Source organism: Rhyacophila brunnea, unplaced genomic scaffold (assembly GCF_057557595.1).
Source record: "Rhyacophila brunnea isolate RB1 unplaced genomic scaffold, BYU_Rbru_1.0 scaffold_2, whole genome shotgun sequence".
In the NCBI taxonomy this organism is placed as follows: Eukaryota; Metazoa; Arthropoda; class Insecta; order Trichoptera; family Rhyacophilidae; genus Rhyacophila; species Rhyacophila brunnea.
In genome coordinates this window covers 2688434-2705950 of record NW_028232859.1, presented here as the reverse complement: position 1 = coordinate 2705950, position 17517 = coordinate 2688434, and the positions used below count along the sequence as shown (strand labels likewise).

The window sequence follows — 17517 nt, the reverse complement described above, 5'->3', positions numbered from 1 at the left end:
TTGAAAAACAATATGTGTATATTTGTCAGACCCAGGATTCGAACCTGGGACCCACGACACTATAGGCCAACGCTTAAGCCGCACGGCCATTGTGGAAGGTATTACATTACCTTAATTACTAACCGACGTCACGGATCACTCCAAGATTTTTTGTTGTAACTTACTTGATCCGTGATGTTGGTTAGTCATCAATATGTGTTTAGGTAAGTTATGAAAACATGTGAGCCTCCTCCTTTATGGGGTTATTAAAACATTTTTTAGGAGGAATGGTTGTCAACCTATTGACTTCGTGCTCTGGATTCAAACACACATTGAAAGAAAAAGTGCATTTGATTCAGTTTTATTATAAACGATCTAGCAATAATTTGACCAAAACAAAACAAATACCTGATGAGGACTGGCAGGGTGCGGCGTGTGTGGAGCGGAATGGGGCGTGTGTGGCTGCGGAGGGGTGAGGGGTGCGGGGAACCTGAGTAGGGCCGTAGACATGCCGCTACCACTGCTGTTGGGTCCGCCCTCCCGCGGCGATACGGGACTCGGCGGGTTGTCATCCTCTGACACCACCCTCGCACCACTTTCTGATACGTAAAGCGATAGGAAGCTCTGTAAATAAAACAAAATTAATAAGATCATTTCTGCACTTAATATCTTTCTTCTTTGTTTTCATGTTGAGAATCGTGACTCCTGGTAAATTTCCTAGTTATGTCTCTCCAGCGATCATTCTGCCATCCGTATAGCTGAAAGTATTGCGATAGCACCTTACACTTGGTTGGACTATCGTGTAGGCTACCTCCCTTCTCTGATGCTTCCACTGATGATAAGTCTTTCAAAATTACTCTTCTGGCTAAGCAGCCAAAAAACTGCAGAACTTCCTCAATATTTTAATTTAGTCGAACACTCCAAAGTAATGTACATAGATCAATAAACTTCTAATATACCTCAAAGGAAAAAAGGTAAATTACCATTTTCAGACTACACATAGGTATATATATATATGTAAGTTAAAAAGAGTAAGATTGAATAAATCAAGATAATACACCCGGCCTTCTGGTATATTTAGTGAAGTTATTGATATGAAATTATTTACCTTGAGCCCTTGCGTGGGGGTGAATTGTCCAACAACTGCACTGCGGTCAAATCTTGAATAAGCCCCGTCTCTTACAGCCACAGAGCCCCCACCCCTTACAGCGACTTCAAGACAGTAAGATCCTTGATAAGCCAAACGAACCTACAGATTGAAGTTTTTCATAAATATTAACATCTTATAAAATACATCATTTATATGTCATTGAAGACAACATTGAAGTGCATTGGATCATCATAATCAAGCTACTGTTGGATCATAGTCTCCCCATGACATACAGTCTGTTGCGAAACATGGGGACATTTATTAAAGTCAGATTTTATAAGTTTGACAAAATTCCAGCGTCAAAAAAATAAAACAGTTGCAGTTAACAAGAATTACTTGTAAAACACTGCAATCTATCATGCTGATTTTTATTTAACTGTCTAGCTTTATTTCCATTCGGTGGGAATACATACCTTTCTCCAAGATTGCGGAACTAGGGTGAAGGTTTGTACAGGAACCTGTGGTCTGGCAGGCTGTAACCCAAGGTGAGGAGTAGCCGGTAGTCTACCGAGAGCTACCAACGGAGCATACGTCTCACGCAGTGCCGCCATCAATTGCAAGAGATCTTTGCATCTGCGTATTAAACATTACAATTGAATCAAACGAAATTGCTGTCATTGGTACTCAATATTTATAACAACACGACATTCCGGATACAATTATAGCAGTTGAGAAAAAGCGGGTCAATGCATTTGATGTAGTCCTTAAAGACTCAAACTCAGATATAGAGTCAAAACTGTCACGATCCTACGGAATTGCTCATTTGTAGTATGAGAAACAAATAAAAATAATGAATTGAGGCGTTTAATTACAAAAAGCGACAAGTCCGCAATTCAATATTTTCGGGAAAAAACGTTTTTATGTTTCAAGCTTCAATTATTTGTTTTAACGTGAGATTATTTTTTCCGTTGTATTCTTTGTCGAAATTAGAACCAAATGGCAATTTGTTTCATCCGATAAACTCTTAAATGTAATAAATATAGACAAAATAAAATTGGACGTAGTGCTACTTGTACCTCACTTTTTAATTTATTCCGCATAAGGCACATATTTCCGTGGCACTGGCATGAGTTTACCATATGCTACAGCATGGGAGACGCCCTTTTCAATATTGAACGTACCCTTATTGGTGAAACACGCGTGAAATCAACCAAGCTTTAAATAATATGAAACACGGACTTGGCGCTTTTTGTAATAAATCGAGACTTAAAATAATTTTTTTCGTAGGGTTATGTCGCATTTTGGAATTTATAGATCAATACATATTGCACAAAGTATATGTGCGTATTTTTTTCTCGATTTTGACCAAATGTGTACTTATTGCTTTTTGGAATTAGACGCCTCAATTAATAGTAGAACCAGGGTTGCGGGTGTCATAAAAAAATTTAACCTCAAAATCTGATCGCGACTTGAAGACTCAGATTTTGATTTTAACGATTTAAAAAAATTTGGTTGAAAGTTTTTAACATTACAATATTACACTAAAAGAACTCGAAATCGATTGACTTCTAACTACATACTTCACTGCAAAAAAAAATAGCATAAATCATACACGGACTTCATAGACAGCTCTGAGTAAAACAATTCAATTAATCAATACCATGTTGATTTGAGAGATTTGAATAAAGGGCTATGGCGCCGATGTTGTAACATTATACTATTATACATTTTTGATATGGAACCATCTATACCTGTTCAGGAAAGCTTCGAGCTGATGATGAATGAGAGCATGGGCATTGGCAGCACCGGGTGCAGCGGCAGGTCGCAGTCGTAAACGGCCTCCCGACCAGAACACGGCGCAGCGAGCTCGCCCTCCAGGTCCAGCCCCCAATACTAGACGGCGGTAGTCGTACGACACTATTGAAACATGTGCCTCCGCTGCTTCTCTGTCTGCAATAACAATGAAGTTGACAATGGGAGCATAACCCAATGTGCAGTCATAGTAAAAGCCGCAGCACAATTTTATACACTTTAAAATAATGTTGGACAGTAATATTACGAACGCAAAAATATTAGCGGCATTGTAACAAATAAAACACCCATTTCCTTATTTTTTTTTTATTTAAAGCACCATTATCCACAATTTTATTTATATTATAACACCAACACCACTGGTTTCATCTTACAACATATTCACAATTATTGAACAATAGCATAAGACGGAACCAGTTTTGGGGTTATGATAATAATTGCATAAAAAATAGTATAGTACTCTCTCAGTAATCCGCCACCCCAAAAACCAGACAAGTGTCCAATTAGTGAAAGCGGCTGATTATAGTGCATACATACAAAATATGGTAAAAATTAAAACCGGTATTTCGTAAAAATAGTTTTTTTGAGAAATTTGTACTAGCAAATTACGGTTTTATTTATAATCAAAATCACATATTTACTAAATTATACATATTTATAAATCTATTAACTAAATATTAAACAGTAAACCACTTGACACAATCAGTTCAGTGAGACAGATATTCTTGAATGGCCTAGGATTCCTGGCTTTCCCTATGACCAAAAGCTTCATTTTGCGTGTCCCGGTTGCATTGGAACACGGCATAATTGTGATGCGGTCCTTGGACACTTTCCTCCCTGATACATTACTTTCTTCTCGGTGAACGTACGTTTTACGCAGGAGAAGTTTCCAAAATAAACAAGTCTCATGTGCGTTGCATAATTGTACGCGGCGAACTACTGAATTTTACAATTGAATACCGGCGAATTATAGAGTTTGATTTTGTGCTTTCAACTAGTAAAAATAACGGCGGATTATAGTAGTTGTCGGATAATCGAGCGGCGGATTACTAACAATAAAATTATAAACAATAAAATAACTAGTTAACAAAATTGGTATTTATTATATCAAAGAAATCAGAAAACAATATTACATACAGACCTACAAACTTATCTGAAGAATGGGATGGGGGAGCCACTGTCGAAAACTAACCAATCAAGACTCGTAACTGGACAAAATCTGGCATTCGAATGAAATTTTGAAAATGGCGTCCTATGGTAGTTTGTAGTTCCATTTTTGGCCATTCTACAGATAAGTTCGTAGGTCTGTACCTACACAGTTAAATTTTGTTTTTTTTTTCGACTATGTCCGAAAGGAGATTTATTATTATTTACCTCTATTTATTGATGGATGATTGTTTATGGTTAATATTATTTGTTTGTCTATGGTAGCTAATTTTATGGTGGAAAATATAGAATGACATGTGATTGGATAGATTTGTTTAGTTGTGCTTTGTTTTTTTTTAGCCTACGACTTTTGTCTTACTTTTTTTGCATTTGTGATCGAATTTTACAATCCAGACATGATTTTTTTATAATATTTACAACACGCATAAATATTACTGGATTATTAGATTAAAACAAAAATAGGTCTACAATAATAAGCAGTCCTCATAAAGTGTATCAATTTAATGATGATGGAACATGAAGGAAAAATACCTGCGGGATCCCGTTGCGTGTATTGGTAGACAAGTGAATGTAGGCGCACCACAGTCACCCAATCGGTCATCAGAGCTTCGGCCGCTCGACTGGCACCCTCTGCACACATGTCATACGTGAAGTAAACACAGCGACGCATTCCTGTAACAAGACAATAATTAAGACATTTACCACAACATTTTTAGAGAGAGCTAATTTAATTAATTATGTTGCTTATGTTTATATAGGTACACACATGTACATATCACACATCAGTGGCAAAGGGTGACTTTTGGAAAGAGGTAGGCTGTGGAGATCTTTGAAAAAGAGCATACTTGTCAGGTATACTTATGGGAAATAAGAAGATAATAATACGATATTACTACTGATGAATAAGTACACACTAATAACAAGGACACACGAATTCGATGAAATTTCAGTAACTCACTGACGACATAAAATTGAGTGAAGAGTTTAAATTATGTAAATTCCTAAACATTTATTTTTTTTCTTCTTTTTTTTTTAAAATAATTATTACTTATTTTATATTATGAAAATATTAGTTGTTTTTACCTTGCAACTTTTGTTTTAGTATGTAGGTATAAAATATAAAACATATTTTTAGAATTGACTGTGTTGACAATCTACTACATGCCTTGTTCTTTTGGATGCGAACTTCTGATTGGTGAAGAATGGAAGACGAGCTCGAGCGTCCAAACTCTGGCTTGATTTCTAGGTTGAACACGTACAGCCGCAGCCAACAGTCTGCGAGTGAGAGCTCTGGCGCCCGCCGCAGGCACGCCCGGCGGGCAGGGGAGGGAAACCAGTCGGAGGGCCGGACCTCCGCCCGCTTCCACTTGGAGACCACCGTGGCAGACACCCCGACTTGACAACTGGTGTACATAAATTAAATGGAATAAGTCATATTGATTATACATTTCATCGTGTCTGCAGCAAAACATCCTACAAGGATGTGTGCGATATGAACAATTTAAAATAAATGAAATTTTTGATAAACACCAAGTAACTATGAAATGAAGATTGAAAATCGTTGAAAAAAATTGTTGTCAATAACCAACTACTTTGACTTTCGCACCATTATCGAGACTAAAAACGTTGAAATAAATTATGTCTTTCTGGGCTACAATCCTATGTAGGTCATGGTTTTCTGCAGCATGTGAAGATAATGCGCCGCAAGCTCCGCTTAAATGAGCCCAAAATGTTTTAGATTATGCACCAGGTTTCCGAACCATACATGACAATAATTGATCATATTAGTGTTTTGTGCAAGATACATTTCAAGTGTCGGTCGGTTCGACACCTTTGAAAGTAGAATGTTCATTAAACCAAAGCAATATTTTTGTTACCTAGCACAATTCTTCTTTTATTTTCGATTTCCTGACTACTCTCACTGTTAATGGAGTAGTAATTATACAGTGTTTATATCGTCAATATATTTGACGATATAAATTTATCAACAATGTCGATATCGTTAATCATCATCGACATTACTGATATTTCACAAAATATATATAAGTAGACGTGTAAATTATAACAAAGAATTTCCTACCTCTTGTGCTAAATAGACGAATGGAATCCTTTCATCAGCGGCTGCGACAACATGCGCCAGTTCCGGTAGGAAGTATGCGGGCTGCATGGAGCGAACCGATCTACCAACCGCAGTCGCTTTTCGTTTGCCGGTGGGACCTTCAATAGCAGACAATATAAATATATTATGCGTTATGTTATGCAATCTTTTCATGAAAGCAAGACCTTTAAATCATGTCTTCGAATATGTGGACAACTGAAGAAGACCTCGGAAGAAAGGACTCGAACCCGCATCCATTGGATTCTTGCCAATGTGCTATATGAAATAGGTATGTACGAGGGTGGGTCAATAATTCCTTAGAAAAAAGCATTAAAACAGTTTTTATTTTTGTATTTTTTTTTATTTCTCAACATAATCTCCTTGGAGCTCAATACACTTGGTTAGACGTTTCTCAATTTTTTTTAAACCGTCAGAAAAATAAGTTTTCGGAAGGTCCTCAAAATAAGCATTTGCCCGATCGATGACTTCTTCATTTGAAAAAAAACGTTGTCCACTTAGCCATTTTTTTAAGTTTGGGAAAAGGAAAAAGTCACTGGGGGCTAAATCTGGCGAATACGGTGGGTGGTCGACCAATTCGAACTTCAATTCTTCAATTTTAGCCATTGATCGTAAACATGTGTGAACACAGGCATTGTCCTGATGAAAGAGGATTTTTTTCCTGTTTAAATGAGGCCGTTTTTCTTCAATTTTGTTTTTTAGCTGGTCCAATAAAGATGCATAATAATCCCCTGTTATTGTTTTTCCTTTTTCCAAATAGTCAACGAAAATAATTCCACGTGCATCCCAAAATACAGTAGCCATAACCTTACCAGCTGATTTTACGGTTTTCGCCTTCTTTGGACATGGTTCGCCTTTCGCAATCCACTGCTTTGACTGTTCTTTCGTCTCGGGAGTATAGTGGTGTATCTATGTTTCATCTACAGTCACAAAGCGACGAAAAAATTCATCCGGATTGCGTTGCATGAGCGACAACAGGGCTTTAGAGGCCACCACCCTATTGCGTTTATTGTCGACTGTGAGCAAACGCGGCACCCATCTTGCAGAAATTTTTTTCATGCCCAATTTGTCATGTAAAATAGAAATGACGCTACCTTTTGAGATCCCTGTAACCATTGGCGGTCTTAGGCCCGAAAAACTGGTAGGTCAATTTTGAATTTAGTATTTTAATTTGCCTTTTCGTTGTATACTTAAAAGACGTATTGCAAATTGACTTTTTATACATTATATAATAAGTGCTAGAAATTGTTATAGATAGGTACCTACTTACCCTTCAAAAAATGTCCATTTTTCATAACGCCAACCCATCGTAACCGAAATTGCACACAACGCGTTATAATTTTTTGTAAATTAAGTCCACTTTTCTTTCTTTACTTTTTGAAAAATCATCAATCACACGATTATAAAAATTGTCTATTTTTCCCACATATTTTTTTTCAATACTGAGCATTGCAAGAGCGGTCAGTCTATTTTGGCCCATCGTATTGCGTAGAAAGGTTTTTATTCTTTTGAGAGTGGAAAAACATCTTTCACTTTCAACTGTTGTCATTGGTATGACGCAAATAAATTGGAGAACTTTGATCGACTCGGAAAATGTTTCGTTGAAATTATTGCTGAGTAAAAAATGTAGAAGAGAAACTGCACTATTAGCGCCATGCAAATCATCTCGTTGATAAAACACCAATAATTCATTTTTTAACTTGGTTATGTTTATTTCTTCTAACTGTTTTACCAAATTTACTTGACTTGTGGGAAAATTATTTTTAAAATCAGTGTAATTTTCTTTATTGAACAAATCGGATATAATGAGATGATCGTTGGATGTGAATCGTGCTTCCATTTCCACTATAATTGTATCACAGACTTCAATTGCTACTGCGTTGCTATTGTCATCTATCCGTCGCTTTTTATGATCACCCGTTGCACAGCTGGAATTTGGATAAGTGCTAGCTTTATTTCTGATTTCGGAAATATATTTTTTAAAATTATCGATGTATGTTTTTATCTTAATAGCGTCTAAGTTTCTTTTTTGCATTTGTTTAAATAAAATTTGACAATGAGGCATTATTTTGTGAAAAAAAGTCAACCAATAAATAAAAGTTTTTTTTTCCAAATTATTTATTAAGTTTTGGGCTTGACTTAGGGTATTGGTGTCATTTTCTCTGTCCAGTATTGAATTTAAACACTGTAAAATGTCTTCTCGGTACAAAAAAACTGTCTCCACACATTTAGCATTGAAGCACCATCTAGTTGGAGCTGCTTTCGGTAGACGCACTTTGACGAATTCATCTAATATTTTCGTTCTTTTTGGTGATCTCGAAAAAAAGACGGAAAATGATTGGACTGTGGCAAAAAAAACTTTCAGACCAGTGGTTATGGTGGATGCTTTTTGTAGAACTAAATTAAATTGATGAGCATAACAGTGGATGTACTGTGCTAGTGGAAAAGTTTCGCGGACTCTCGTCTGAACTCCTCCAGTTTTTCCACTCATTATAGCTGCTCCGTCGTAGCTTTGCGCTATTAGCTGTCGGGGAAGAACTTCCAAGATTCTCAGCTCTTTTAAAATTTCTTCTGTTAATCCTATTGCCGTGCACACCTCTGGATTTACAAACTTCCAAAATCTTTCACATACTATATTGTCTTTTAAATATCTCACAACAAAAACCATTTGCGTTTTTGTGGAGCTATCTGTCGTTTCGTCAACTTGAATAGCTACGTAATTAGATTTTTTTATGTCACATCTAATTTCTTCTTGAGTGACTTTTAATATTGAATCTAGCAATTCGTTTTGGATAGTCTTCGAAATTCCTTTGAATGAAGTTGACCTTTCTAAATGCTCCTTCATAACAATATCTATTTCCTGCATGAAATTTATTAATCCACGAAATATACCAGGATTATCAGACTCTTTAGACTCATCATGGCCTCGTAAGGCCAGCTCAAACGATCCGCAAAATTGAATACACTTTAATATTTTTGTTAAAATTAAACGATTTTTATCGACAGTTTCATTGTGATCAGCAATCGATCTGCGGTACGCACTATCTAACTGAATTCGGATATCTGTTGTTCCTAATAAAACAAAACTCATAGAATTATCTATGTGTGCTGTTGACTTGCTATGCTTTTTTATTTTTTCTTTGAGATGTTTTAGATCACCAACACCAAATTCTGTCCATTGCTTTTCATTTTTGCAATCAAAAATTAAACAATGAAAACAAAAAAATAAATTCCTTCGATCGCAACCACATATCCATTCGCAAAAATGATAGCTTTTCTTGTTGCAATATCTGTTAACATCTTTGCTTTTCTCTTTTGTTGTTTGCACTATTTTCATATCCGGCATGTACCTGCCTAATATCTTCGCTTGTAGACGTTTATCATAGTTAAATGTCTCATTCTTTATTTCGTTTAAAATATAATCCACTGAATTAGACATTTTGTGTCAGTTCAAACAAATAAACCGTCGTAAATTCCACAAAACTTCACAAAAATGTAATAAATCACTAAAAACCAAACTTTGTGTGTATATTCGTATAATAACTGCACCAAAAACTATTTACATACGTTTAAAACAACTAAATACATACGTCAAAACTTGTCAACTGTCAGAAAAAATACATCATACAATAATCTCCGGCGTGGCAGTAGCAAGCGACCCTAGTCGACTTTATCATTCTGTTTCACATAATTAGCTGAAAATATTTTTTGTTTCACACTCGGACAATGGCCGAGAGGCATATAATCCACGCATCCTTGGATCTTAAAGCGTCGAATATTGTTTTATATCTTTCTTTGTCTAATGTATGAAAAATGAGAGAGAAAATTTTATAAAAATTCTCAGTTTGGGTCAAAAATTGAATCGCCGGACGTTGGCGGGCTGGCGGCGAATTTTCGCCCATCGAGAATACAAAACAAAAACATAGCGTACGCCTTATAATTTCAAATCCACCGATTATTATTAATATTATTATATGACATTATACATATTATTAATATTATTATGTCGATTGTAAGGTATATATTTTGGGAGGACAATGACCGAATGACCTAATGGGAGAGCCGCGTATGCCTGTAACCTCAATTATCTCACTCAACTTTAATCTTCGGTCACTTAACACCATATCGTGGATTTTATTGATCATTTCTGGTGTAGTCACCTCTACAGGACGTCCTGAGCGTGGTTCATCCTTTGTTGATGTACGACCACGTTTAAATTCATTTAACCAGTTATAAATAGTTGCAAGTGAAGGAGCAGATATGCCGTGAACTAAATCCAACTCATTTTTTATTTCCTTTGCTGTTAACCCTTTTATATTAAAATGTTTAATAGCAGCTCTAAACTCAATTTTCTCCATTTTTGTAAACAAGCAAATTTTTTTTTTAAATGTACGAGAAACACACAACAACCCGACCAATCTGATTGAAACTTCGCAGCATACTGAATCGGTAGTGCCGCTGCATGAAAACAAACCGCTTACAGTACTAGTCGCGCCACCTGTCGGCTTTTCTAAGGACTTATTGACCCACCCTCGTACATATTGATGGCCCAGTTCCATAGTGCCACAACTAGGAATTAGTAGTTTTGAGAAATGGCTGACCAAAGTTTTGACTCATTTAAACTGACTTGATTTTTTTGAACTGGTTTTGACTCATTGAAAAATGACAGCTAATTATTTGTATGATCTTTTTAGTGAAATATGTATTTAATAGTTTCTAGTTTCATGGGTAAAGTTGTTTTAATCACAACGCTTTTAATAGATTAGACCAATAATCGGACATAGCACTCTATGGAACTGACGACTTTGACGAATATTGAGTTCACATAATGTCCTTTGTTGGCGTCATCTCAAAACACCAGTCAGAGTGATGAATAACAGTATCTTCACAAATGAGGGTAACTGATTAATGCTGAATAATTGTATTGAGATACACTCCTAGATCCTAACTTCCTCAACTTGCTTTTGACCTGATCAACCGCCAGTGTCTGGTTGATTTGATCATGCCAAGTCTTTCATCATCCATGAGATTGCTGTCACCTTTGTAATTTGGTACTTCAAAAGCACTGCACGCACATCAGTTTCACATGGATACTATGAGAGACGCAGTTTCTCTTGTGCTTCGTCAATCTAAAATGATAGTATAATATAGGAAAAGTCATGGTTGCCAGTCCCGGAACTGGTCATGGCTCCCATTCCTCTTCTCTAACCCGATATTTGAAAGGCATCACGTTCACGCCTCAATTTTGCATGTGTTATATTCACACATTGCTGTCTTATGTGTTAAGTAAGTACTTATTATCTGATATCATTATTGTTGTTTTGTATCTTCTTCTTCGTTGGAATCTCAAATAGCCTTATCTACGGCTTGGCTTTATCCTTTCCGGCATCCAACTGCACTCAAAGTCCGTGTCAGTGGAAAACCTGTGTAATATTTTTGATTAGGTCCATCCATATGGGTTTTCCTCGTCTTCTTCGATTTCAGCCTGATCAAATAACACGTGTCACGGTTATCATCCTCCTTGTATAGCACGTGACCAAGAGTCTACTATTTCACTAACTAAACTACTTACTGTAATTGGACCTCGTGGCCTAATTAAAAAAAAACAAAATACATAATAATAAAGTAATACAATACGAAGTATAGATTTGAAAATGGCCATTTTATTAAATATTTCATTTAGTAATAGAGACATCAATATGAGAAAAATTTCGCGACATGCGATGATATTTATGTATCGTTTTCAAGAATGAATTATATAATATCTATGTGTGGGAAATGACAAGGATGAAAAGTCTAAAATTACTACTGTTCAGGAGGGTCAAAAAAAAATGGACTTTAGACAACTCCTTCGCATATGTGTGGAATTTAGTAATTCAAAGGCGTTGACTCGACTCACCATTTTTCTCATAAACGCTTATAGACATTTTGGCTAATTTCATATATTCAACTCATTTTTCAATTCTAAGACTTGTCTCCCTTTTCTTTTAGCATACAAAATTGGTTAATTATCTTTGACATACCTGGAGGATCGACAGTTGTAAACGGGCCGTGGGTCAATACAAATGTATCAAACTGCACCAAGGAGAGAACCTTGAGGAATGCCCCTCCCGGTCCGCCGTGGTCGGCTTCGATCTCCTCCTCATCGGGACCGCACCGACGGACACCCGCCAAGTAGAAGCACAGCTTTACGTTACTCGGACCTTCTGAGAGCATCTCGACTACCTAAAAATCACAACAAGAATAATTTTTTGGTGAATGTCAGTTTCACAAATGGGCGTAATCAATTCAAATTTACATGTTTCTTACCAATATATGATTAGCGTGTCTGTGCAGAGTGACATATAATCTATGTGCAGATAGTCTGGTGAGCGGATGTCCTGGCGGAGTCAAAAGTGGAAGACGTTCGGCCGCTTGAGCCGGGAGATGCTGAAGAGTTTTCTCACAACGACGGGCCATTAACCAAAATCTAGAATCAATAAGACAAATTTCATTCATTCGACGGAATATCTATCTTCTTAACTAAGCTCGACCAAAGTATCAATAGGAATACTAATAATCCTGTACAGACGCCATTCCCATCCAGGTTCTTGGCTAGTTTTTCCTGGTAATAGCTAATAGCGTTTAACACAGTTTTGAAGGGTCTTACTAATAAATTTGTTATGTCACAGTATACGCCGGAAAAATTATAGAAATGTGGCCGGTAATAGGAAATGATGTGAGTTTAAGAGTATACAAGCGGGCCTTGACATTCGTAATTAATTGGTTCCTGAAAATGTGTATGAATGTTGAATGTACAAAAATAGAGCAATGTAAAAAAAACATCAAAAAGCGTATTTTAAAATATTTTGGACAATGAGGAAATAAATTCATTTGCAGCACTGGCAGCTTCTCCAGTGAATTTAATATGTAAAAATAATACCTCAATTTAAATTTGTCAAACCAGCCTCTACTTGCTTGAAATTTTAGAATTTTGTAATGAATTTTAGCCATGTTAGAATTTTCTTTTAATTGAGTCTTCCACTCTTCATGCAAACTAAGAGCCTTAGCTTGAATAATTGAAAAACTCAGAGGGACATCTTTTTCATGATCCATGATGACAAAGATCTTTCCATTTCATCCATCACTATGCCGTGTCTTTTGGAAACAATCTTTGAAGATATATTTCCACCGTAGACCGGCTTAAGCCATACAAACGGTTTTTATATAAACAGAAATTGTATTGCCCAACATAGTTTCTCATTACAACAACTCAGTATCGCATTAACAACTCTATTACAATTTGTGATAATTATGTTTTACAACTGACCTGAGATCAGCAAGTAACGGTGCCAATTTAACTGGATCGTTAGCTGCTAGAGCGAGCGGTAAAGCAGGTGCCACAGGTGCCTTGGGATGCTGCGGAACGTGACATCGGAGTGAACCGCAGTGAACACCCACTGCCACCAAGAGCTGCTCAGCGCGAAGACACGGAGCCAATAATGAGCACGCCAATATGCAAGGAGAGCCTCCTAGGGAACATTCCACCTAGAAATTTAATTTGTAAATTGATTTATGACAATAATATTCATTGCCGTAAATTCTTGACGGTATGTCAAAATATTAAAGATTATAGAATGAATTTGTAATGATGAAACTGCTCTAATAAGATGGAATCACTTACCCCCATTTCAGTCAAAAGTGTTTTGAGATCCTGCAAGCGAGCTCTGGACCTGACATGAATTGTCGTGACCAGGAGCCTCTCCATGGAAAGGCGCGACGCGTGCAATGCCTTAGCGGCAGAAGCTTCCTGTTCGCTGCCCAACTGCGGCACATGAGCCGCTACCAGTGGCCGACCTGGTGCCGCTGCATCTGCTTGCACCGTCACTCGGTAGCCCAGTTCACAGCCCATCTCCCTGTTTAAATGCAAACTGACTTATTCATCTCTCGTTCTACTGTGAGCTGAGGTTAATTAAATATTTCCATTAAAGATATATGTACCAACATAAGACATCTTTTCTTCCAATTTAAAACTATGCTTATCACAGTATAAAAATACTGAATGATATGCTAAATTTTAGAATGTAGCGCACACACTCAATGGACAACTTAGACTGCTATGTCTATTATAGTACTGAGGTTTCTTCAAGATATTTTTTTATTAAGGAAATCTGTGAATTTTGTGTCTTTTTAATCATTAATGATTTTCGAATACCATTACATAACCTCATTCATTTCATGCATGGATAATCTGCAAAATGTAAATCTACATCTAGTGATAATCGAGAATTTATTGTACTGTCAATCATACTACAATTTTGGCCATCAGAAATATTGTCCAACATGCCAGCATTATGTATTTATTTTAGCTTGACTTAAAGTATTAGATAATATTATGTAAAATGGCTGTGTATAGTTTTAGCCAAATGAAGTAATAACTAGGGCCCGGATTTGTATGCAACAAAAAACATGGTTATATGCATGCACGTATGCACTTAAAATCAATAAAATATGCACTAAAACCGAAGAAATATGCAGTTAAAAATTGACATTTTTTGTGAGAAAAAATTGTAAATACCCACTTTACCCAATATTACTGACAATCGAATAACTAGTTAATAATTTTTCAACATAATACGATATCAGGACAAAAAACACAAACAAAGAATATAAAGTTAATCAATTACAATTTTCAAGATGGTTTTTTCACAAGTACCTACAAATAATTGAATAATAAATACAATGTAAACCAAACATAACTTAAAAAACAAAAACGACACACTTAACTATTCCTAAATACTATTTTCTGTTTTTTGCCCGAAAAAAAAATACATAATTTTTTTCAATATTATCAATATTATGCTCTGGCATTAAATTTTTCCGCATAGGTATCTGTCAGTACTTTGTTTATATGCGGAAAAAATTACCTCTCAACGTCCACTTGGGCAAACTTTAAATAATAGTGCCCGAGTTGACTTCACTTTTTCCACTGATAAATCTACAGCTCGGAGATGGCATTAAAAATGCAAGTGCATCTAAACTATCTTTCTTCCTAAATTAGTTATATTTCGATAAAACAATTTAAAAAAACTAAAATTATACATTCAAAAGCTCTAAAATATGCGTTTATTTATGAAATATGCACTAATGTCTCAAATATGCTCTAACGTCTCAAATATGCATTTATATGCACAATAAAATTTTATTTTTGGATTCTGTGTCTTTCAAAACAGATTTCTGTGCAACTCTCATAGCTGTGCATACACCCTAACGAAACATGCACTAGCATATAAATCCGGGCCCTAGTAATAACTAATCATTCACCTCCAGTAAGAAACGGTGAGCTTCCTGCCGGGCACGTACTGATCGACCTGCACGTGTCGACCCAGTCTGTCTCTGGCCAAACGCAACGTCTGTGTATACAACAGCTCCAACTGCAGAGAGCGACAGAAATAACTCAGCACCGCCAACAGCGCTCGGAGGCCGCCCCCAGCAGCCAGACGCGCTTGAGCAACGCTGCGGATGTATGTCACTTGACGTTGATGCACTAAAGGTTTTCCTTCTGGAAATTTGGCAAGACAAATATAAATTATAAAGACATAAATATTAAAAAAAAAATACAATTCTGAAAAAACTCAGATACTAGAAACAATTCTGGAAAAAAATAGGGACACATCTTTCACTTTCCCCGTGAGTGCTGCTATCACCTCTAAGCTATCAAGTCATCTATATTTCATGTGAATTATTTATTACAACTACATGTTAACTTATTCCTAGATTTTTTTGTAATAATATCTAAGTAATATTTAACATTTTTCAAAATTATGTTTTTTCTATAATAAATAATCTAATATTCTTAAACCTCATTCAGAATTGAATAAAAAAAATTGAAAATGTATAAATATTATGTACATGAAAGACTGTACAGAATCCACAGTTAGCCGCTAAGCTGTCCGCATCCATAAATAATGGCAAGTTGGTAACATAGATAATATGCTACCAACTGCAGACATTCAAAACTTGAACTCGAAAAATCCTATGCCACACAAACATGGAGAAGATACTTGGTGTTTTATGTGGTCATTTGAAAGCTAAGAATAAACCAAAACCTACTGTAATCTGGGGTTGTGTACCTACTTTCATAACCCAACAACCTAGATCGTTTTTATGACATTCCACAAAAAAAACAAATCTGAATACCTATCTAAAGTTGGTAACATGTCAACGTTCCAATCTAATAAGTCCATTACATAAGTAAGCCGAGCAATATACACTGCAACTAACTAGGCTATTGAGTGCACAAGTACAAACATATATATTTTTTAATTATAAAGTATGACACTATTATTCAATCAATAAATCAAATCAAAGGTGGGAATTTTAGGTTAGGTTAGGTAGATAGATTCATCGAATAGTTGTGTCTTACCTTTAAAAAATCAGTTATGCATCACTAAAACTGACATCAGATCTATTCAAACCCGATATTTAATAGCCTCGAAGGAAGAGAGAGGTGGAAGACCACGAACGTCGTATGGTCAATTAAGAACAGGAGGAAAATAAATCACAATAAGTCCCACAAAATAAATTTAATTGAAAATATAACCTACCTCCGATTTCACTATCCTGTACGAGTATGGCGACATCTAACAGCCTCCATGGAAGTTGAGGTGAGTCTCCCATTACCGTCAAAGATACGCTGAATTCCTGGCCAACTTGAAATGTCACCCTACCATTTTCCACCTTCATTGAAAAAAATAATAAGAATCAAATCATGTGATAATTTAAAGATTAGCATCAGTTCACACTGGTCGCCGTGTCCAATTAAATTAATTGAGAGAATTTAAACAAAATAAGTCTATGCACCTACCTTAAAGGTCCTCATGTTATCAGGCAGAGCGCAAGCGACCAATCGCTGTCGGATGACGTGATTCAAAGCGAGGAGGGTTGCCCTTTTCTCAGCTGGACTTAAGCCTTCCGCCGGCACTAGTCTTTCTCTGATGCATGCGGGAAGACGTGCGTACGTCCCCTGCGTAAGCACCTCTACTGCTGCAGGAATGTGAAATGTTGGTAACCTAACGGCAACATTAAAATAATAAATTAAGATTTTTTTGTGGTAAAGTGGAATGTCAGTTACAAAAGATCTAATAATCAAGACTCCAGATTTATTAATAATTCATTATATAAATTATTAAATAAAATGACAACTACAAAATCGTATTTCTGATACAATAGTAAAGTTTAATAATTACAATGAATTATAATACATGATTTTTTTAATACCTATTTCAGTCACACCATTATCGATAATCTAGTTTGTTAGCTTATCTAAATTTTTACTCATTCGTATGGAGGGCGGTTTGTCAGTGACAAAAAA

General features: G+C 36.1%; 1 protein-coding gene across 1 annotated transcript in view; it reads right to left on the bottom strand.

The window, feature by feature from the left end:
* MED14 (mediator complex subunit 14) overlaps positions 1 to 17517 on the bottom strand; it is a 41116-nt gene that overhangs the window by 19501 nt on the left and 4098 nt on the right. Inside the window, exons 3-16 of the mRNA XM_085946500.1 lie at positions 17011 to 17215; positions 16751 to 16883; positions 15468 to 15705; positions 13828 to 14059; positions 13474 to 13691; positions 12474 to 12633; positions 12188 to 12389; positions 6129 to 6265; positions 5214 to 5451; positions 4580 to 4720; positions 2821 to 3019; positions 1543 to 1702; positions 1088 to 1228; positions 388 to 603 (exon numbers count right to left, since the gene is read on the bottom strand). Coding sequence (XP_085802626.1) covers positions 388 to 603; positions 1088 to 1228; positions 1543 to 1702; positions 2821 to 3019; positions 4580 to 4720; positions 5214 to 5451; positions 6129 to 6265; positions 12188 to 12389; positions 12474 to 12633; positions 13474 to 13691; positions 13828 to 14059; positions 15468 to 15705; positions 16751 to 16883; positions 17011 to 17215 — 2620 coding nt within the window. The remainder of the gene's footprint in view (positions 1 to 387; positions 604 to 1087; positions 1229 to 1542; positions 1703 to 2820; positions 3020 to 4579; positions 4721 to 5213; positions 5452 to 6128; positions 6266 to 12187; positions 12390 to 12473; positions 12634 to 13473; positions 13692 to 13827; positions 14060 to 15467; positions 15706 to 16750; positions 16884 to 17010; positions 17216 to 17517) is intronic.